The sequence below is a fragment of the Acipenser ruthenus genome, chromosome 9 (assembly GCF_902713425.1).
Source record: "Acipenser ruthenus chromosome 9, fAciRut3.2 maternal haplotype, whole genome shotgun sequence".
NCBI classification, from domain to species: domain Eukaryota; kingdom Metazoa; phylum Chordata; class Actinopteri; order Acipenseriformes; family Acipenseridae; genus Acipenser; species Acipenser ruthenus.
The window spans coordinates 24,379,323-24,401,993 of record NC_081197.1 but is presented as its reverse complement, the minus strand read 5'-3'; the positions used below and the strand labels follow the sequence as shown (position 1 = coordinate 24,401,993).

General features: G+C 38.2%; 1 protein-coding gene across 2 annotated transcripts in view; it reads left to right on the top strand.

Moving 5' to 3' along the window:
• The window catches only part of fhdc4 (FH2 domain containing 4), a 96,471-nt gene that overhangs the window by 11,823 nt on the left and 61,977 nt on the right, over positions 1-22,671 (top strand). For both annotated transcript variants that reach the window (XM_059029730.1, XM_034008496.3), the window contains exon 2: positions 16,344-17,206. In XM_059029730.1, coding sequence (XP_058885713.1) covers positions 16,571-17,206 — 636 coding nt within the window. In that variant the 5' untranslated portion in view covers positions 16,344-16,570. The remainder of the gene's footprint in view (positions 1-16,343; positions 17,207-22,671) is intronic.

Genomic DNA, 22,671 nt, shown 5'->3' with positions numbered 1-22,671 from the left:
AATATTTGTGAACAGTTTAGCAAGACGCCATTGTCTCTGTGTATTGTGCACGGTTGCAGCACTAGGCTCCAGTTAGGATGTGGACTGCAGGCTTTGTGATAGCAGAAAAACACTGTCTCACTGAGGTTTGGGCTTTTAAAGTTTTTTTGATTTAAAAAATATACATTTTTTGTGTTTTTTTTTTAATACAATTATGGCTTCTCCGTGACTGTCTGTGTTTACAGCTTTGAGTCACTATATTTCTTTAGCATAACTCGCAGTGCTGTTTTTTCACCCCATTTCTCTGCTTTGCCTATGCTTGCCTCTAAGTTTATTGCAGATTTTTTAAATTCTTAAATCATTTTGATCAATGTTTTGATTCCTACGTTTCACTAGCTGTCTGATTTTGTGAGAAGACATTTGTAAATAATAAGTTAAACTAATAACTTATTAGTGTTCTGTATTATAATAGTTTTGATTGTGTCTTGTTTGATATTGGTGCTGGTTTCTCTGCATTTAATCGTTTGACAAAAAAACTTTTTTTTTGTCAAACATTATCGTTCATTCCACTTTGTTATTAACGGTTGAGAAAGTGCAGTAAACTGGACGGAACTGCAAGTGTATATATTGTACTTTTAGCTTGCATGCATGCAGAGATATAGGTTTGCATCAGTGCTTAATTTGTAAAGAAAGAGGTGCCGGGGCGCAGGCAATGACAATAAGACCGTTCTTATGAACCGCACATTCAAAATCATAACACATTTATTTGAAAGAGTATTGTACGTACTAGTGTTAGATGTTTACAATCACGTATTCTACAAAGTAGTAGTACGTGCAGATAAATTAATTAAAGGCAACCGCAGGACAAATAAGAAATTAAAAAAAGTCTATATACATATTTTGTTACTTTTTTTTCATTTAAATGGTTTAAAAAAACAAAGAAATTAAGGCTAGGTAGTTGTTATCTTAGTATGGTTTTTATTGTCTTAAGTTATATTCATTGAAAAAGTCAAACGAGAACCAGATTTGTTATTTTTTTATTGTTTTGGTTTAATGTAATATAGCAGGCCAATGAGCCTATTGAAGTAGGCTACTTCAAAAAGTTGTCGTTCTTTTGTTGAAATTAATGTTCAGCTTTCATATTTTGTTGTGTACTACTCATTTAATCAAACCAAGTAGTGTAAGAAGTTGCTTGTATCGTTCATGATGTTTTTCAAATCAAGTAAGCTTATTTGTGTATAAAAAACGACAATAGAGTTGCAGCCAGTGTCATCTTACTTAAAGGCACTCAAGCTAAAATCATAAAGTAATTTAAAGTAGGCTACAGACGTGGCTGCGGACTGTCTCTCTTTAGCACGCACGCAAGAACTTGCAGACTTGATACACCTAACTGTTGAGAATTTAAAAAGAAAGCATTTTATTAGTTTAACTGGAGGTACCAGGAATATGACTCTGCATGCCCAGAGGTTCCGGGGCTATGCCCTGGCACAAATTAAGCACTGGTTTGCACGTGGGAACAATACATTTGTTGAAATTATTACACATATGACAACTGCTGTCAGACCACGAGCCTTAAAAATCCCAAATATTATGTATCTATTTTCATTATTGTTAATTTTAAAATAGCACAAACGATTAAAACAAAAAACAACAAAAAAAAACCCTCCAAACATAAGGGTAAAAAAAAACAACTTTGATTTTGCCCAGCCCACTTCCGGTTTGATGAATACACATCCGAATTAATAAACTAATAGCATGGGCACGAATACAGGTAATGACTCTATGTACCACCCCTAGAAGGTATGCGATCACTGCACCTATGACCAGGTCACACTTATCCAAGTGACATTATGCTTGTGGTGACATTGGGACAGCAGAAGCCTTTCAAGGCGGGATCCGTCATACCAGGCCTTTTTTATTTTATATTATTTTTATTCGGTCTGTTACCAGAGAGTAGATCCGCTGTGATGTGGATAAAATAATGTGGCCGGAGAGAGCCGAGGCACTCCAGTGGAAATGATACTGAATATTGTCATTCATGGGGTTTCCATGCAAGTTTTTTGTTTTTTTTTTTGTTTTTTTTTAATTCGAGACATTTACCCGAGGAAATGTCTCATAAAATGTTTTTTGGGTTTCCGTTCGCTCAGTTTATTTCTCGAGTAAATCGGGCTTTTCACCCGACGTCATGCAAATGAATGGGAAAGGTGGGGGTTGATATGTAAATTAGCTATGCGTAAAGTACTCCTGCTGTTTTTGAAGATTACTGGTGAAATTGTGTGAAAATGTGGTTTCCATGCACAGAGAACTGGTACACAAGTTAATCTAAGCTGCTGTAATAAAGCAAAATACCTTGTGCCTGGTTGGTTAATAATGTGTTTTACTGCTCTTGCCCAAATTGTTTTTCAAATGTCATTAGCGTGGTGTCATGTTGTTAGTTGTGAATACTGTTTATACTAATTAGTTGAAAATGAGTATAAAATGAAACTGACTAACAGGAATTGCAGATCACCATGGCTGAAAACCGGCAGAGACCTATATATCTCCCTTTCATTGAGGCAATACAGCATATAGGGGATCAGGTGATGCTGCGTATACTACACTGGCTTAGAAACCCTACCTGTCTGGATGGCTGACAGCTGCTGAGGAAGCATTCAACACAACACTTGGGCAAATAGGGCTAGTGGGTACTTAAAAGGAAGGTAGCAGATACTGAAGTGCATTAGTTCTTTACCAAAATTGCCACTGCTGTATCCTGCACAAACGCTTGTCAACAACAAAATGAGGCCTGTGAGACACACAGGGAATGTTACCAGTGTTGCCAAGTCTCAAAAAAAAAAGCAGCACTGCCTTTCTAAACAAGCGCAACTCATGGTAGAGTATGGGTGATTATGCAAATTACAACCCGCGACTCTCAAAATCAAGCCCAATCCCGCTTATTATAAGCAGACTTGGCAACTGGGTTACCTGAGCTGCCAGTTTCAATTGGACAGAAGCGATCTGAGGCTCGTGCTGTCAGAGATTCTCTCCTTTCTTGTAAGTTGTGTTGGAGTTGCTGTTGTGTTAAATATTAGTGATAAAAACAAATAAAACACAATCAATACACTCATTTCCAATTTTATTTGGTCAGTTCTGAGAGGGCATCAACAACTTCGGATGTTACGCTGTTTTTGGCGATCGAGCTGGCTCACGACATCCAGTTCACCAACTATATTAACGTGGAGGGCAGACACGCATTGTCTTTGGACATAGCTGGGAACAAAAACAGGACAGGAATTAATTCAGTTAGACATTAAAGCAGCTCACTTGCTCTTCGTGTTTAACTTTAGTGTAGTTTTTACAGCAAGGGTATTCTCAAACAGCTGCATTAATACTATAACAAGGGCATAACGCAGTTCATGCGAAGTGGTTTTATGCAGAACTGTAAACCCACAAGAGATATACAACATGACAGACCAGACACAGCAAAAAATAATAATAATAATAATAAAAAAAAGCCGCCTGCATTATCATTAAGGTGAACTACACCACTGCTAACCATAAAATCGCCCATCAGCCACTACTGTCTGCCATCTTGGAATCCACAGTAACAACTGACCTGCTCCCTTGCAATATTTATAGTTAAGGATAAACACGCTCATTAACATTTACACGTGAAATGCAGGTTTCCATGCGAAACTGGCCGTGGATTTTCCCGTGTGTTTCGTTATTTACACGAGTAAATGAGATTCTATCCCTCTCTTTGGCAGTTTTTTCCGGCCACAAACCTGATTTACTCGAGTAATTCTCCCAAATGTGCACATGCATGTGCATGTAATTACGTGAACAAATGAGGGGAAAAATCTGGTTTTTAACTCAAAATAATAAAAGGACTGAAAGTTTTGCAAGTACTGTTTCTATGTTAATTCATATGTTTTGTTTTAACTAAAATATTTGTTTTACAAGGTGTGAAGTTTTGAAAATGCAGAAAGTGATTGGTATTTGAGTTAAATGTTTTGCTAATTGTTTTAGGAGTATACAAAATTGTGCTTTAGCAATTGAGAAAAACTGTAATATGGGATTGGCATGTCGGATGGAACATTGATTTGAAAACCAACTCTATTTTGAATATAAGTGGTATACAGAATTCCATGGTTGGGCATTGTGGTTTGATGAAGATAACTTGAAATATGGAGAGAAAAAAAAAAGAAACATTGAAGCCAGTTTCAATAGAACCTAATAATTTTATTTCCCTATATGAAAATCAATCCCTTTTTTGCACAGCAGAACATTATGGGTGTGTCAGGTTGTGTTGAAGTTTCCAGACAATTGGCCAAAAATTTAAGTTCTGCATATTTAGTAATACCCTACAGCTTCTGAGTAATCCTGCCCAGTAAGCTCAAAAGTATGCTGATTGCACTGTTAACATATTTACTTTACAGCCTAATCAGTTATATTATGATCCTATTATAAATGGTTGACAATAACCCCACTGCTTCCAGCACTTTTAAAAAGGTATTATCCACAACCGGAGATTGGTATTCCTGTTAATAAAATACCTGCCGATGGGAACACCTAGAAGGCGTCTGTTGTACAATGTGACACCAAACGGGTCCAATTGTTGAGACTTGATATGGGTATTCTTTTGTGTTCTTAAGGCTTCTTAATCTTGGTCAGTTTCACCTACCTGTGCATTGGCTCTGGCCTCTGCCTGTTTCGTTGTCAGTGTGATGTTGTGGACAGTATATTTATAGGGGTGGAGGGAAGGTTACTGTATGTTCCAAATTAAATTCACATTTGGGGAATGTGAGAGGCCTCAGAATGACAGTCAGATTTCAAAAGAAAATGTGCAGCCACTTCTTTTTTATTTACAGACAAAAAACATGCACAAAACAAAAAGCACACCTATTTACAAGAGAGGAGAGTCCCATGCTTGACCAGTCCTTGGCAACCAAAAGGCAGGAAAGAGCACTGCTTAGTCTGATGAAGAAACACACAGAAAGGTTCAGGCTTTTTGCCCCTGCACGCTCGCTCTCCTCTGCCCCAGGAACAGCATTCCTGCTAAGCTTTTTAGATACTGAGAAACTTGCCGTTTTTAACTGAAAGGGTAAATTTATCAGTGAAAAACCTTTGGCCACACATTAACCCTTTTAATATATTATTTTTTGTTGCATTATACAATGTTGAAACAATATTCCAACACAAGTATCTCAACAATTATACAATTTGCTTTACATTTAAACAAGACATTTATTGTGGCTCTGCCTCGGATTCTGAATCATCCTCCGATTTATCTATATAAAATAAATCTAGAATTTTTACGAAGCGTATATTTACCTTTTTATGAAGCCTGTCTCAGATCTTATCATAAATGTAGCCCTGTTGGTTGTTATCATAGATATAGACTGCATGCTTAACTAATGGCCTGCATAGAATTGCTTTATACTTCTGTATAAAACACTGGTGCCTGCACTGTCTTCAATTGCAACCATCTACTGGCTACTGATTTTACATTTTTGGGAATAGCCAATTCTGTTTTTAAAAAATGGCCAGTGGTTTTTCCCCCCAGTTTTTATCAACATATTAATAAACATGGCATTTGAACATAAATATAATGTTAATAGTTAAAATAAGTACATTTAATAAATATTACCACAATTCTTTATTTTTTATTTTTATTAAAGCCAAGAGGTTGTTTTTTTTTTTGTTTTTTTTTAATCAGACTCTTGTTGCTGTAATAGTAAGGAAAGCACCTGAAGACACTTCAAACCTGTCATAATGTTTATAGACATCGCCTGGCTCATTGTTGGCATTAAAATAAGAAGGGAAACCTAAGAATTATTATATCAGTTCAGAAAACCAAATGTCCAGCACAGTTGTGAAAATAATATTTACAGTCTTTCACTGACACTGTAGTTCAGTCTACAAATGAAGGTGTTTTGAAAATACCTGTTTAGTTTATTGCTGGCATTACAATAACAATGCAACATATGAAAGTTTAGTAACAGTCCCTCAATGTCATGTGAGAGCAATCCTATGTACAGTACTGCACAAATTAAGTTTTTCTGGCATTAAAATAACCAGGATGAAACACTGATTTAAAAAAAAAAAAAAAAAAAGGCGCACTGTTGACTGACTCGTTGCTCTACACGGGTTCAGTGTATCGCCAGATTGTAATTGAAGTAGCGCCCCTTTAATGTAAATGCATTATTAATCCCCCCAATTGTTTCTGTGCTGATTCTGCCTTGTTAAATTGAGCAAGTAACAAGAGGTGTGTCTCCGGACAGAATATCTTTATGAAACAAACGGTGTGTCGTGTAGTGACTACATCCCTTACACAGTAAAGAGATACGTTTCCTTTTAATGTAGCTAGAAAAATAGCTTTGAGCTCGTTTCTTCATATAATGTAATTAAGAAACGGCCATGGTTTAATATTGCTAAGTATAGCTTTATTAAAGGCAAGGAAGCATGTAAAGAAATTAACTAAACAATTAAACTTGCAATTAATTTGGCTTCCTTACTTCGGGAAAGCCCCGCCTGAGCGCAGTACAGTTTTCATTAAAAAAAAAAGAAAAAAAAAAAACCAAAACGTTACCAAAGATTCTTAAGTTAACTCTCCAGTCAAGGATCTGCCTATTGAAAAAAGTACCAGTGCTTTTCTGGGTTGACTACACTTCTGCTGGCCATATGATCTTTTAATGTATTGACTCCTACATGATCAATGGAATGGCAACAAAACACATAGATAATCAGATTTTTTTTTTTTTTTTAGCCCTGTTTTTTTACTGAAACACTGCGTTTTTTTTAATCATTGGTGCAGCTGCCATGTTGAGTTTTAGCAGAGACACGTGAGTGAAGTCACATGATGAATAAACTCAACTTGCAAAAAAAAAAAAAAAATACACATGATAGGTCATCTTCAATTACTATGCGATACATTTTAAATGTGTATTTTCGACTCTAATATTTTGATTACATTTCTACCACAATTTTTTTTACTGCGTTTCAAAACGCTTGATGATATTTCTGAAATGGTCGTTTTTCTAAAAGGAAATAAAACAAAAAACGTCAAATTGAGCATTTGTGATTTATATTTGTTTACCGGAGTATTTATACTTCTAAATAATGCAGGAAGATTGTGCTTCACTGATTTAATATTCAATTATACGACAAGTTCAAAACGGCAAAGTTCGTGAGCAGCACTCTCTTGAGGCAGAATCGCCCCATGCCTGCTTTGCCCACCCTGTACAGGAATGTGACGTACATTTTTAAATGGGGAAATGGGAGAATCAGCTGCAAAATGGGTGCAAATATGCTTATGTTAATGCTTTGCAAGAATGCTCTCAAAATGGTTTACCTCGAGATGTTGGAGTCTCGATTTTTAAGGTTGATATTTATGATAATAACTTGCGAAAGTTAGTAAACTGAGTGTGAAAGCTGTTGCCAGTTATTGTGAAAAATGTGCATTTTAGCTTTGGAGGGAACGCTGCCCAGGAACACTGTCCCGACCGGTGGAGAGGCTGCCCCTTTTGTACACCTTGGCTCCACCCCGTACCCGCTTTTACCTGGGCTTGGAACCAGGTGTACCTCGTTCCCCTCCACCAGCCTCCTAGCAGGCCAACTCCTACAGAATGTTAACCATGTAGTCGCGAGCGCCTGCTGAATGGACAGGTCCCCCATGTTCCCCCTGCTGGTAGGAGGTGACCTTTTTAGTGCATTGAATTAATCTACCCCCGCGTTCCCCACTAAAATACAGTGGAGGGCCACATAAGTAACTCTGCGATCATTGGCGGGCCACATAGACATATCATAACCCCCTTATCCCAAACATTAAAAATGGAATATGTTTTTAACTTACATTTTACTCGTTGGAACTTCAGAAACGTGTGAACTTGCTTGTAATATTCTGATAACGTGGGTAGTAGGAGGTTGTTCCCGCATGCAAACAATGTAGCAGGCGGTATTTTTTCTTTGTTTGGAAAGTTAGTGTAAAGAATTTTAGCAGATTCAATGAAGCACTCCTTTATGATTTCCGCATCACTCAAAGCTTTCTTATGTTTGAGTAAAATCCATATAATTCAAAAAGACGCTTCAGTAACAACCAATTCCTGCCCAGTTGCCTGAGTTAACAACTGCTCCTGGTAATTCAGGGATGTTTTCAGTTTCCGTACTTGCTCTTTTTTCTTCTTCCTCTTCTTCTTCCTCTTCTTCCTCCTTAGCAGACGCCCTTATCCAGGGCGACTTACAATCGTAAGCAAATACATTAAGTGTTACAAATTCTTATAAATTTAGTCGTTGCCAATTATTTTTATTATTTTCTCCCAATTTGGAATCGCCAATTTATTTTATTATGCTCAGCTCACCGCTACCACCCCTGCGGTGACTCGGGAGGGCAAAGGCGAACGCATGCTGTCCTCCGAAGCGTGTGCCGTCAGCCAACTGCATTTTTTCACACTGCGGACTCACCATGCAGCCACCCAAGAGCTACAGCGTACAGGGTTCGCTGGTGCGCGGTGAGCCGAGGACACCCTGGCCGACCTAGCCCTCCCTCTCCCTAGGCGGCGCTCCCGTCCTCGGTCGGCAAAGGAATAGCCTGGACTCGAACTCGCGACGTCCAGACTATAGAGCGCTGCACTCCACGTGGAGCGCCTTTACTGGATGCGCCACTCGGGAGCCCCCCGTACTTGCTCTTTTCTAATTATAGATCCCCTTGGAAAGTGGGCTGAATAATCTCTGTGTACGGTTTTAAAATGCCTTTCCAGATTGCTCCATTTCATGACTGACATGGATTTCTGACAAATCAGACAGATGGCTTTATTTTCTAAGTCGATAAAGAAAAATTCATCTTCCCCGACAGTTACAGTTTCTGTATTTTAAGAGAATCATTTTTATTAGGCCTACTCCTCACACGTGTGCCTTAATTGTGTTGGTTGAATGTGAGGACTTGCTGCCGAAACGTCTTTAGAATCAGAGAGCGCTGGGGACTCGCTTGTTGTACTTTGACTGGGAACAGTATTGGTGGCTTCAGTAGAAAGCTCTTCATTTTCATATCTTTTTCGTTTTTTGCGAATTAAACGCTCAATTTTTTTTACGGCTGCTTTCAATCCCTTTTCAAATTACAAACCTCAGTAGCTATCACCGCTGTAGTGGTGCCGGCGGGAACTGACGTGTGGTCACGCGGTTCTCAAGCAACAGCCAATAAGAAGAGTAGGATTTATGATTTAGATTTTGTGATTGGCTGAATAACAAAAAAAAGTAGGCTGGTTAAAAAGGCAGTGGAGCTGGTGAAACGGGAATGAAAAATACACAAGTACGTACTAAAAAAACAAACAAAAAAAAAGTACTGTAATATTATAAAGAAGTACCAAACGCGGCGGGATTATACAGAGGCAGCTGGCGGGCCACTCCTTGGGACCCCGAGGGCCACTTTTGGCCTGCGGGACATGTGAGTAGGGGTCTACCTAAATCGCGATTTCGCAGAAAACCGTGGAATTGAGGGGTCACCCCGAAATTCACCTCTTAGGGGCCAATGCATACAAACAAGTATGGAGAGGAAAAAAAAAATAATAAATAACCTTGTTTAAATAAACTACTGCACAATGCAAGCGACGTTTCTTCCTTCTGTAGATATCCTTTTGTGATTCTTTTGCCGTCCTGTGTGCATTGCACTTAAGCAAAAATCAAACAAACAAAAAACGTCCAAGTTACAGCGGTTAACGTTCTTGTTTACTAATATGACAAAGTTCTGATAAGCCTATAAGTGTGTCTTTACCGCTTTTATGTGATCTGTGCTGTGCAGTAGGGGGCGGGATAAAGTTGGTACTGCATTGTTTTGATTTAGTTTACTAAAATCTAGTTTTCAGCATTGGAAGTAAAATAGTAGAAATGAACGACAAAAAAAAGCAAAGTATATTTCGGCTGATGAAACTGTACATGCAGACTGAGGTAATTGTTTTCCATATCTTAATGTGTCTTTGGAAAAAATACGATTGATCGCTATTTAGCTTCAGAATCACACATTCAACAAAGGCTACTACAGAGGCTGCTGAACAGAACGTAAAATAAACAGCTTTCAGAAACCAAACTGGAAAGTCAGCCCAGACAAAAAATATTCCTGTCTGCAAGTTAAATCAGTACTACAACGATCCAGCACAGCCACCTCGCTTCAACATGCTATTTACTTTTTCGCAGTTGTTATTTTAGACCCGAAATAGCCACGTTTTCTTTGTTTTGACTCGGTACTAAAAAAATAAATTATTGGATGGGACAAATTAACATGACAACGAACGTGCTGCATATATTGCCTTTATTAGTATGCCAGATGCCCTTGTGTAACCGAGTTTTTGGGCTAACCGATTTCCACATCTGTATAACTTGGAAAAGCTTTGCCTGGACTTCCAACCAATTCAGTGGAAGCAGAACGTGCAGTCTCAGTGTATGGGCAAGTCAACTACTGGGGGAATGCTGCATGCTTGCCTTTAACAAATGACAGCACTCTTAGTAAGGAAGCAAGTACCACTTTTTAGGCTTTATAGTGTTCTGAAATACTGTCTACTTAGGTTTATTTAATGTTTAAACAGGTCTGCGAAATCCTAATTTTGTTCCGCAACATACCCGTGAAAAATACGTAAATTTACGTCGATTTAAGCAGACCCCTAATAATGAGGAACGCAAAAGTCTTGGTTGTGGTGAAATAGAGTACAGATAATATTATAAACCCCCGTAAGCTTAATATTAAGTAAGCTGCACCTTGTATGTGTTTGTAGCCAAATACTGTTTTACTGGCCCAATTAACTGTTTCTAGCCTGATCAATGATACTGACCACATGATTTACTGTTTACAAACCGTTTGATCAGAGATGCCATTCCCCTTACATTATGCCCCTGGGAATGCTTCATAACTCGTGCTTCTGTTTTGGGGTTTTATTCATTGTATTTTTCGGTGTTTATTTTTAGCTTTCGAGTTTTATGTAAATCGTTTTTTTTTTTTCGGGGCTTTCGTTTTTGATATACTGTATGGAATTAGTGTTTTCAATTACTTTTTTTTTCTGTCAAAATATGTATAGTAGTAACTCGACAGTACTTGCACGCTTAAGTTGTACCTTCTTTCCTTTGCTGTCTTCCACAACGAAATCCCTACGGTCACAGGCACATTCTTCTGGGGTTTATTTGTGTAGGAATTTTTGTACATTTCGCCACAATTCTGTTTTAAGTCCTCCGTGTCTTAACTGTAATACAGCTTTCAATACTCCATCCTGATTGTAATCTCGTTTTGAATCTCGCAAGCAGAGTCTCCAATAGAAATGTAGGAATGTGCTGTCACTCAGTAGTTGGGGCGGGTATATTCAGAACTAATCAATGATCGATGCAAGTCAGGAAGGCGGGACATTGCCCAGCTGCACTGGGAAATGTATTTATTATTATTTTTGTAGTAGGTTTTATTTTTTAATGGGAAAAGGGTAAAGTCATCGTGAATTGATTAACCATTTCCACAGTTTTTCCAGTGTTGTCTATCCACCGATTTCATTTAAAAAAAAAAAAAAAAAAATTGTGTGGTGGGGGGGAGGGTGGGCGGTGTTAACGGGTTTTCTTGGTTAAAACCGAAAATCAGAAGCCCTATTCATAACTTTACAAAATATGTTTAAATAAACAAAAACAGTACTGATATAAAATAAGCTTAACAGATTAAAACAAACAAACCCAAAATAACTCAATTTAGGAAACTAGGGCTGCAACAAAGGGTACATTTTGACCGTTGAAGGTTCAAAACTTTGATGGTACTAATTTGCATAATGTACTGGTGATGTCACCATCTACTTGTTTATATTGGATTGAAAATCCTATTGTACAGGCAATTCATATACAGGGTTCGTACGCTACTCTGGAAGTGTGGAAAAAGTATGGAAAAATGCCAAACTGATTTCCAGGTCTTGAAAATGCTTGAAAAACCATGCCTCCATTATGAAACTCTTGAAAGGTCTGGAATTTTACTAGCATCACAGGATAATGAAAATAATTCCGCAATTTTATTTTTTATTATTAATTAATAATCAATCTCGAAAGCGGGCCAGCAGCTGTAGCGGCAACTGTCTAGGCAATTTACTATATTGCTTGCGACCAAATCCCGCGAAGATTGCCCTGTGTAACACCCCTGACAACTCAAGCAATCCTATCCAGTCAGCGCACTGGTATATGTCAAATGACTCTGTCTGCTCCAGTGAAACGAAGGGTAAAATGGACACTACGACCGCCAAAATAGATATTTATATTGAAGGCTATGATTTTTTAAACAAAGTTACAGACTGGAATTACACTCTACTGTACTCTGCTCACCAAGATTAACATTGTGTTATCTTGTTATTACTTTTATTAAGTCGTTAACGTTATTTCCCAACCCAGAAAAAAAAAAAAAATTGAATACAAAACAAGTTATTATCATCACTGACTTGGATAAAAAAAAAAAAGAAAATGCTTTCTGTAGCCCCTATGGTGTGTATAAACGTAGCATGTTAACATCACCTTTTTCATTTATTTTTCTCATCATCATCATGTGAAAAAGATTGTAAGTTGCTGTGGATTGTAAGTCGCCCTGGATAAGGGCGTCTGCTAAGAATTATATAATAATAATAATAATAATAATAAATGTATTGTGCTTGCTTGAAACTCTCATTACCGAGTGCAGCAACAGTCTCGGGTCTAAACCGTCAGCCGAGTGTAGATACAGTGCCTATATAGAAAGTCTACACCCCCTTTCAAAATGTTCACCTTTTGTTGCCTTATAGCCTGGAATTAAAATGCATTAAAATTGCTTTTTTTTCATTTTTCTGCACATTCTACCCAACAACTTCCAAGTGAAAAAAATATTCTAGAAATTTGTAGAAAATTAATTAAATAAAAATTGAAATAGCTTGGTTGGATAAGTGCCCACCCCCCTTGTAATAGCAATCCTAAATTAGCTCATGTGTAACCAATCGCCTTCAAAATCACACACCAAGTTAAGTGGCCTCCACCTGTGTTAAATTGTAGCGATTCACATGATTTCAGGATAAATTCAGCAGGTCCTGTAGGTTTCCTCTGCTGGGTAGTACATTTCAAAGCCTCAACCATGAGCACCAAGGCACTTTCAAAAGAACTCCGGGGCAAAGTTGTTGAAAGGCACAGATCAGGGGATGGGTATAAAAAAAATATCAAAGGCCTTGAATATACCTTGGAGCACGGTCAAGATGATTATTAAGAAGTGGAAGGTGTATGGCACCACCAAGACCCTGCCTAGATCAGGCCGTCCCTCCAAACTGGATGACTGAGCAAGAAGGAGACTGATCAGAGAGGCTACCAAGAGGCCAATGGCAACTTTGCAAGAGCTGCAGGCTTTTATGGCCAAGACTGGTCAAAGCGTGCATTTGACAACAGTATGCCAAGCACTCCACAAATCTGACCGGTATGGTAGGTGGGCAAGAAGGAAGCCATTACTCAAGAAAGCCCACCTTGAATTCCGTTTTGAAGTATGCAAAAAACTCAGGAGATTCTGTAGCCATGTGGCAAAAAGTTTTGTGGTCTGACAAAACTAAAATGGAACTTTTTGGCCTAAATGCAAAGCGTTATGTTTGGCACAGACCCAACACAGTGCATCACCCAAAGAATACCATCCCTACTGTGAAGCATGGTGGTGGCAGCATCATGACATGGGGATGTTTTTCATTGGCAGGGACTTGGGCACTTGTCAGAATAGAAGGGGAAATGAATGGAGCAAAGTACAGAGAAGTCCTTGACGAAAACCTGCTGCCCTCTGCAAGAAAGATGAAACTGGGACGGAAGTTCACCTTTCAGCATGACAACGACCCAAAGCACACAGCCAAAGCTACACTGGAGCTACTTAAAGCCCCGACCTAAATCCAATTGAAAATTTGTGGCATGACTTGAAGATTGCTGTCCATCAACGCTCCCAAAGGAGCATGACAGAGCTTGAACAGTTTTGTAAAGAAGAATGGTCAAATATTGCCAAATCTAGGTGTGCAAGGTTGGTAGAGACCTATCCCAACAGACTTACAGCTGTAATTGCTGCCAAAGGTGCTTCCACCAAGTATTAAGGGTGGAGACTTATATGGCTATATGGCCTTCATTTATACGATTTAAATACTGATTTAAAAAAAAATAAAAAAAAAAAAAAAAAATGCTGCTGCTGTTGGCTCATACAGGGGTGATCTTATTACCCCTCGGCCAGAATATAAAAGCTTGCAGCTGTCTGTGCTCATGGTGAGGGTGTTCAGAGTTGGAGAACGTGAGTGGAGACAGGAGGTAAAGAACTGAAATATAGCAATTGCTAAGCGTGCTGGTTTATACACCAGCACGATACTTACTTATTTGTTTGGCCAACGTGCCCTTTTGTTTAGTGTTTTGTGTTTGTTTAAATCTTTTGTTTAAATCTTTTGTTTTGTTTATTATTTAATAAAGCACTGAACGCCGTTGCGCTTCAGTTTTGCCCCGCCATTCGTTGTTTTGGTTTTGTCAGCTAGTTAAATAAATCAGTAGATGATCAGTCATGCATCCTCACAAGGTTTTAAATAATAAACAAAGGGGCGGGACAGTCTGCCACAGTTTAATATACAACACTTGCACATTTTAATATATAATGCACTATTTGTTTAATTTGTTATTTTTCACCTCCCATAGTTTTGGCTCAGAATCAGATATCATCCCTTACAAAAAAAGTTGTAGCCTATACTGCAAGTATACTTTTGTCAAAATGGTCTGGTTTTAGTATACTGTTGGTACCATTATACTATCCTATTCTGGCACAAGTACACTTGCAGTATACAACTTTTTTTTATATTCTCTTTGTAAATAATGCAACATAGTTTTCAAATATTGGGCATTTCTTAGATGGAATCTTCCTTCTCTTTTGCATACCTGCATTGTCTCTTGCTAGATATGCACCTCCAGATTCTGACAAATACTTTTTAGAAAACCAGGAGCAACTTCTGCTCTGGATCAAAAAGGAAAAAAAAATCCCATTTTTAAATGCATCAAGATTTCAGGTTGTAACACAACAAACTGAAAACGTCCAAGGGAGGTGAATGCTTACTATAGGCACTGTAACTAAAAACAAATGGAAATCTGGAGAGGTAAGGAATTTTGATGTTGAAGAAAAATATGTTATATAGAACACTAGTCATTTTTTTTTTATAATTAATAAAAATCTGTTTATTTACATGTGGTTTGCTGCTGCTTGCACTGTATACAGTAAGCTTGCATTGCAGCAGCACCAACTGCAGCGGACTTAGGCAAAACAAAGCTTTATTTAACAGTCACCGTTCCAAGCAGGTTGTCACATTTTACTACTACTACTACTACTACTACTAATAATAATAATAATATGAACTTGCGCTTGTCAAGTGACCACAGAGATTGGTTGTGCCTCCATCTCTTGCACAGTTTGCATTCAACTTTTTTTTTTTTTTTTTTTTGTCTTCTGGGCATTTAACAAAAAATCCGAAACAGCAGAGGGGTTCGAGACATTTCTTTCAATACAGCTTATGCTATACTACGCTTTGCTGTCGAGATGGCGAATGAAGAAATTAAAATTATTCGTGTTGGTGTATATTTTGTATGTTTCAAACATATTCTACCATAGCACTTCTCTTACACTGTCTTGTACACTAGGTATTCAGTACATATTTTTACTGAAGCAGTACAACCCCCCCCCCCCCCCCCCCCCAGTGCTTTGAGTACTATACTCTGCTCCATACACAGCAGCATGTTTACTTAATATGCATTATACAAATCCAAAGATCATGTTTTGCATGTGAGTGACATTTTAATGTGTGATTTTATAGTATTCACTCATTGTACTTTTAACAGAGAAAAGAAAAAAAAACAGTGCGTGAATGCCACTTGACGAACCTTCAAAGGGTTAAAACTACCTTTGAATTCCTGGCTAGTGAACAAACATTCCAACGGAGCCCTAAAGCAAACTACAGCCAAATCTGTTGAGGGGTTCACAAAACCTTTGGAAGTCTTACGTTATGGAATTTGTAATGCAATATGGAACATTTTATGACAAATTCAGAGGTATAAAACTATTAAACAATAAAAACACTACTTGGTAAAGCAATTCAAGTAAACAAACATTTCTGCTAGTTCTGATGAAGTAAGACATTGATAAAGCCACTCCTGCATCTGTATTTTGAGTCATTCAAGTGTTTCCGCCCCGATTGCTTGTGCGGGCTTGTCTTACAGGATCAAATTCCCAATTAACAGATTCTGCAAAACACATGTGGCATTGTGGTTGCTTGGCTTGTTTTATGTGATTTTATTTTTTGTGGAATATTTCTTGTTTGAATCTTTTTGTTTTGTGATATTCCACTAAATTGTGTGTTTTGTCTTTGCAGGTTTTGACTTTTTTGACACTTCACCTTGGCTCCAGGCTTTTTAATGTTGAACTTGGGGTAGAAGGCATCAGAAGGTTTCTCCCACCATCCTATGACTTGTTTTTTTGAGGGTAACCGATATTAAAATAAAACTAAAGTAATACAAATCTTCTAGACTGGCCTGAAGGCCGTAACCTTTGTTTTTAACAGGTCGCAACCAATATTGATTTTTCTTCAGTTACAATCAGATGGATGGAGAGGTTATCATGGTCATCACAGAGTACTCCAAGCTGCCCAATTCAGGACCACCCCCTCCAGCAACTGCCCCTCATCTGCCTTCAGGTATAGGCCCACCTCCCCCTGCCCCTCCCCTGCCTTCAGGTATAGGCCCACCTCCCCCTGCCCCTCCCCTGCCTTCAGGTATAGGCCCACCTCCCCCTGCCCCTCCCCTTCCTTCAGGTATAGGCCCACCTCCCCCTGCCCCTCCCCTGCCTTCAGGTATAGGCCCACCTCCCCCTGCCCCTCCCCTGCCTTCAGGTATAGGCCCACCTCCCCCTGCCCCTCCCCTGCCTTCAGGTATAGGACCCCCTCCACCACCTCCTCCATTAAACGGTATGGGGCCCCCTCGTCTGGGGACTGGGTTATTCCAAGGAAGTTCTCATCGCCGTTCCAAACTGCGCAACTTTAACTGGGACACCATTCCACACCAACGTGTGGTAGGGAAACTGAATATCTGGACAGAGGAGAAGAAAATGGATGACTATGAGTTGGACACTCAGAGAATGGAGGAACTCTTCAGTCAAAGCGAAGTGGGATTACAGAAAGGCAGAAGCAGCATAAGGAAGAGCTTCAGGGGTAACCCTGTGTCTGGCACTGGAACCGATGTGAGTAGTTTGTTTTGAAGTTTTATTAATTTTTATTTTATAAAAAAATATATATTAAAATGAGTTGAAAAGGCATAAATATGCTGCAAAGGGGATATATTAGTGGAAGTCACATAGGTGCCTAACTGTTAAAGTGTATTTGTGGGTGGGGAGGGGGGAGGTCTCCTTTTTTACTTTATATATATATATATATATATATATATATATATATATATATATATATATATATATATATATATATATATAAATATAAATAAAAAGCATACAGATGCAAATCAGAGTAATAACGTGTTAAAATATATAAAGAGTTTTAGTGGGAGTTATTCTTGGCTCACTCTGATAAGGCCAAGTCTCAGGCAGTAATTGTGCGTGCTGCGATTATTCGTTTAAATAATTTATATAAGATATGCAACGCAAATGTTTTTAAATAGCATGTTTACACAGATAATCATGAATAACCTAATATAAGAGGATAGATAGTGTCTTGCTTTGTTTCAATTTGGCAAATTTGTCAACACTACTGTTTTTAAAGATCGCTCATCTCCAGTACAATTATTCAGAGAAAGTGGATTGGTAACTAAATCTACTACTGTGTTTGCCTTGTCTGGTGAAATTAAAAAAAATATATAGAGAGAATTAAATTCTAAATACTGAAATGTATTATTTTTTCTCAAATAAGTTGGTGAAATTCATTGCTTGCCTGGCATATTAACACCCCCCTCTGCTTATGAATGATTGGACAGCTGTCAGATCTTTCACTTTCCCATTGGCTACTCATTTCGTCTTCAATTTTTATGCAGAATACCGTGAACAGCTTCAGCTTGCTTATGATTGGACAGCTGAGTAAAACTTGGCAGATATTTGTCTGTCCTATTGGTTAAACTTACTGTCAGTACCTACAACTGAAACAGACACAGTTTATGTCCCACCCAGCTAACATATGATGTGCAGATATTCAATTTGTTGATCCCTTCAGGAAAAAAAAAAAATCTCGTATGTACAAGCACAGCATAAGCGAGCAGCACTGTCAACAGATTGCTGTGACGCTTTTGTTGGAAAATGTGTTTAAAGCTTTATTTATTTTCCCACGCTACGACCTGCCAGAAATGTGTTCACGACCCATAATTTAAGAACAGCTGCCGCGGGCACGATGGCCTGGCTTCGCAGGCACCACTTTGAGGACCACTGGTATAGCATGTCACACATACAACTGTTTAAATAACAGATTTAAACAACTGTATACACATAACACAAAAGCAGTAATTTTAAAGTTGCATTAAAATGCAGAAAGTTAACAGGACAAAAAAAAAAGATTTAGCTGCTTCCATTTGTACTGTTTTTGAATTAATACTTCTGAAACTCATGCTCTATATTGATCAAATCCCTTCTACTTTTTTTTATTTTATTTTTTGCAACATAGAGGATTTTCAGTTTGTTGTATTGTTTTAGTAAACTGGGGAGGCGCAGATTTTTTTTTTTCATAGCTGAGGGAGGCTCGCTGACAATTTGAGAACCACTAGATTTTTAAATGAATGGTACTCAACAAGCTTCAATATGGAAGCTAAACATTCATTCATTTTTTTTTTCAATGAAAACAATATTGTGGCCTGCTTCACTAAAGTAAAAACAGGCTTCTGTTATTTTGAAATACCACTGCTTCAATAACAGTAACAATTTTATTTAGGGTTGGTGTTGAGCTTAAACCTGTTCTTGGCCCCACAGGAAAATTTAACCTGTTAACTTCCGTTTATTTATTTTTAAAAAACCCACAACATTGAGCAGGTGTTTCACCGTAAAGTGTTCAGTATGTACTTACTGAGCATGTAGTGTTTTTTTTGTTGTTGTTTTAATCAATATATATATAATATAGTGTGTGTGTGTGTGTGTGTGTGTGTGTGTGTGTGTGTATATATATATATATATATATATATATATATATATATATATATATATATATATATATATATATACACACACACACATTATATATATATATATATATATATATATATATATATATATATATAATGTGTGTGTGTGTATATACACACACACACACAGACAGTGCAGTCAGTTTATAAGAATCACTGATATAAGAATCAACTGCATATAGTGATCAAAACCACTGGGACCAAATCATTCCTATACTAACGATGTTAAAATACTCCGCTTGTAAGCAATCAAGCAATCCGCTTATAAGAATCATTCCGGGGCAAACTGACTACATGTAACACGATACTGTATTAAGTGCAATGACGTGTACAATCAATAAAGCTTTTTTTAAAATTTGAATTTGATCACATCTCGCGTGATTAGGCACGTACGCAGCGTGGATAGTGCATGATACAGGAAACACTGCATTGTTTGTAATCAAACGTGACTGCGCCACTGCATTGTGCAGGTATGTTTTTTTGTGTTCTCTGTTTGTGAAAATGTGTTTCAATAAAGTGAATACACATTCATTGAATACATACAGAGTACAGAAGTGTTACTGTGTGTGTAGCAGGGCGGTAGAAAGCCCTGCTGTGTAAATCTATTTATTTTTAGAACAGGGTCTCCCCCTCCGCCCCTGTGCAATTTATTGTTTTGTATTATGATTTATTTATTGTAATTCTGTAGATATGACAGCGAAGCGCCACAGGTTTTGTTATTGTTTTGTTATTTATAAATGTGACGGTGTAGCCATGTGTTTTACTTACTGTTTTGTTTGGTAGTGTGGATGGGAAGCCCATCCACGGTGATTAAAAACCTTGTGCAGAAGGTGGCCATCTCCCAAATTAAGTGATTTAATTTGTTGCTAATCAGGAGATGGTCACCTGCATAAAAGCCTGCAGCTCTCTGCACTAATGGTGGGTGTTAGGAGCGAGAGGAGCGGGGGGGGGGGGGGGGGGGGGGGGGGGGGTATTGCGGAGCTTTCTCCGCTTTAATGAAAAACTGTGAGATTTGCATCGCAACAGAAAATAAGTAAGCCATAGATGCTTAAATGCAGTGGTAGTCTTGACAGTAAAATACTGTACTGTGAAGTCATTTTAATTCAAAGGCCATTACACTTAACACCGCAGGGCAATTAAACTAGGCACCCTCACGAGATGATCGCTTCTCAAGTATACTATAGTAAGGCCTAAAGTAAACATAATCGTGATCATACAACAAGCTGCTTACCCACGAGGACTTGTTTCGTATTGTCCTCAATGATTGAGCACCATTGACATCTGTATTTCAACTGCTGATGGCACGCTTTTGCTAATTGTAATGCGACAGAGTGGCAGAGGATCAGGCTGGGGTCTTGAGTTAGTTTTAAACCGGTGTTTTATTTCTTACACTGCGGTGGTGAAAAAAACGCTAATAAAACAAACAAAAATTAACCTAGTTCTCAGCTGGAACACTAACTAACAGTACTTCGTGTGGAACAAACACTAGATCTCTTGAGTTTTGGTTTCTTTTTGTTACTTCTGCTTCCTTGCGCCTCTATACCTCCATCACAAAGCTATCGACTAAGCCATTCCTATCGGAGTCATTTAACTTTAACAAGCAGTTAACCAATTGACTATTATCCATAATTCGTTAAGGAAAGCAGCTGTGGATTTTTGTGACATCTAGTGGTCAACCCATTACACTGCAGCCAGGGAACAAGCTTGTATAATTCTCATACGAAGTTTGATTCTGCACCACAGTAATCATATCGGTCCACTTTTAAGAATCATCTGCTTTATAAGATGTGACTCTTATAAGCGGACTGCACTATATATATGTATTGTGACAGGGTGGCTGTGCGGTGACGTCAGGCCAGAGTCAGGAAAGAAAAACACTGACAGATACTGCAGTCAAAAAGATGCAGCGTGCGTGGTTTATTTTTAAACCAACAAAAATTAAATTAATGTTTAAACACAACACTGCTCACAGAGCAAAATAAATATTTAAACGAAATAAATCTCGAACACAACAGTACATAAATCGGTCAGGCTGGGCAGTAGCCTTCACTGACACAGATTTATTTTAATTTTGTTTTCTTTTCAGTTTACCTCTCTCCTCTCGCTCCCGTTCCTCTGTACACCCACCCCGAGTGCCGAGAGCTGCAGGCTTTTATTCAGGTGACCAGCAACAATTTACACAACTAATTAAACTCGGGAGATGGTCCGTCAAAACAATAACAAAGTGCGGCTACGCATACATACATACATACATACATACACACACACACACACACACACACACACACATACAAACAATACACCCATAAACAAAACAAATACAAAATACTAAACTGCACAGGGGCGGAGGGGTACCCCATTCTATAAATCCATGGAGAGTGTGAAGCAAAGCACCACTTAAGTTACTGCTTTTCATATGTAAATATCTGTGTGTGTGTTTGTGTGTAAGCAGTGTGGAGTAGTGGTTAGGACTCTGGACTCTTGACCAGAAGGTTGTGGGTTCAATCCCTGGTGGGGGACACTGCTGCTGTACCCTTGACCAAGGTACTTTACCTAGATTGCTCCAGTAAAAACCCAACTGTATAAATGGGTAGTTGTATGTAAAAATAATGTGTAAAAAAATAATGTAATTGTATGTAAAAAATAATGTGATATCTTGTAACAATTGTAAGTCGCCCTGGATAAGGGCGTCTGCTAAGAAATTAATAAGAAGTAGTATGTAATAAGGTCGGCTGGGTGTCCGAATACGTCGAATATTCGGATGCCTCGGGGCATTGCGAGACACGAGACGAAGTCAAGTGCCTTCAGCCCCTGAGAAGTCTGTATATTCCATGTATACGGACGCCCTAAAGGGCCTTATTGTATTTATAATCCAGGTAAAACGGTGGATTTGAAGAAAAAAAAAAAAAGCATAAATCATATTTGATGCAAAAAATTATTAATATTTTATTAAATACCCTTACACCAAATAAAGCATCCCATGTGTAACTTTGAACTACACACTAAGTTAAGATGAATAAATTAATTAAATGAAAACACAAGAAAGTAAATCATTTTTTTGATAGTATGCATATTGCCATTGAAAAAATACACCAGGGGGCGGAGTTGAGACGGCACAGAGTTATTTCTTTTCTTCCTGTCAGTGCAGTCACACTGTGAGGAATAAAAATAAATTCAACGACGTCTCGGATTTCAGTTATTTGTTCAAGATCTATCAGAGAGGGGTGGATAATGTGCACAAGTGTCTCTGTTTTTCTTTAGCGTTTACAAACTGCTAGAATACATTATTTGAAGTGACAGTCGGGGTGGGTTTTGCTATCTTCCAGTTAATTTAATTGTTCTTCATCCAAATCGGCATGTCTACGTACTACTTTGTGATTTTTTGCAGGCAATTGATCACTCATTTTCATAGTTAAGTTTCATAGCCGGCTCTTTTGTACAGCGGTATCGGCGCTATGCTTTAGTGCGAGGATTGTGTGTGGATTGCCTCTCCCTGTGTGATGCACCTGCCTGCAGGAACTGAGATTCGCTACA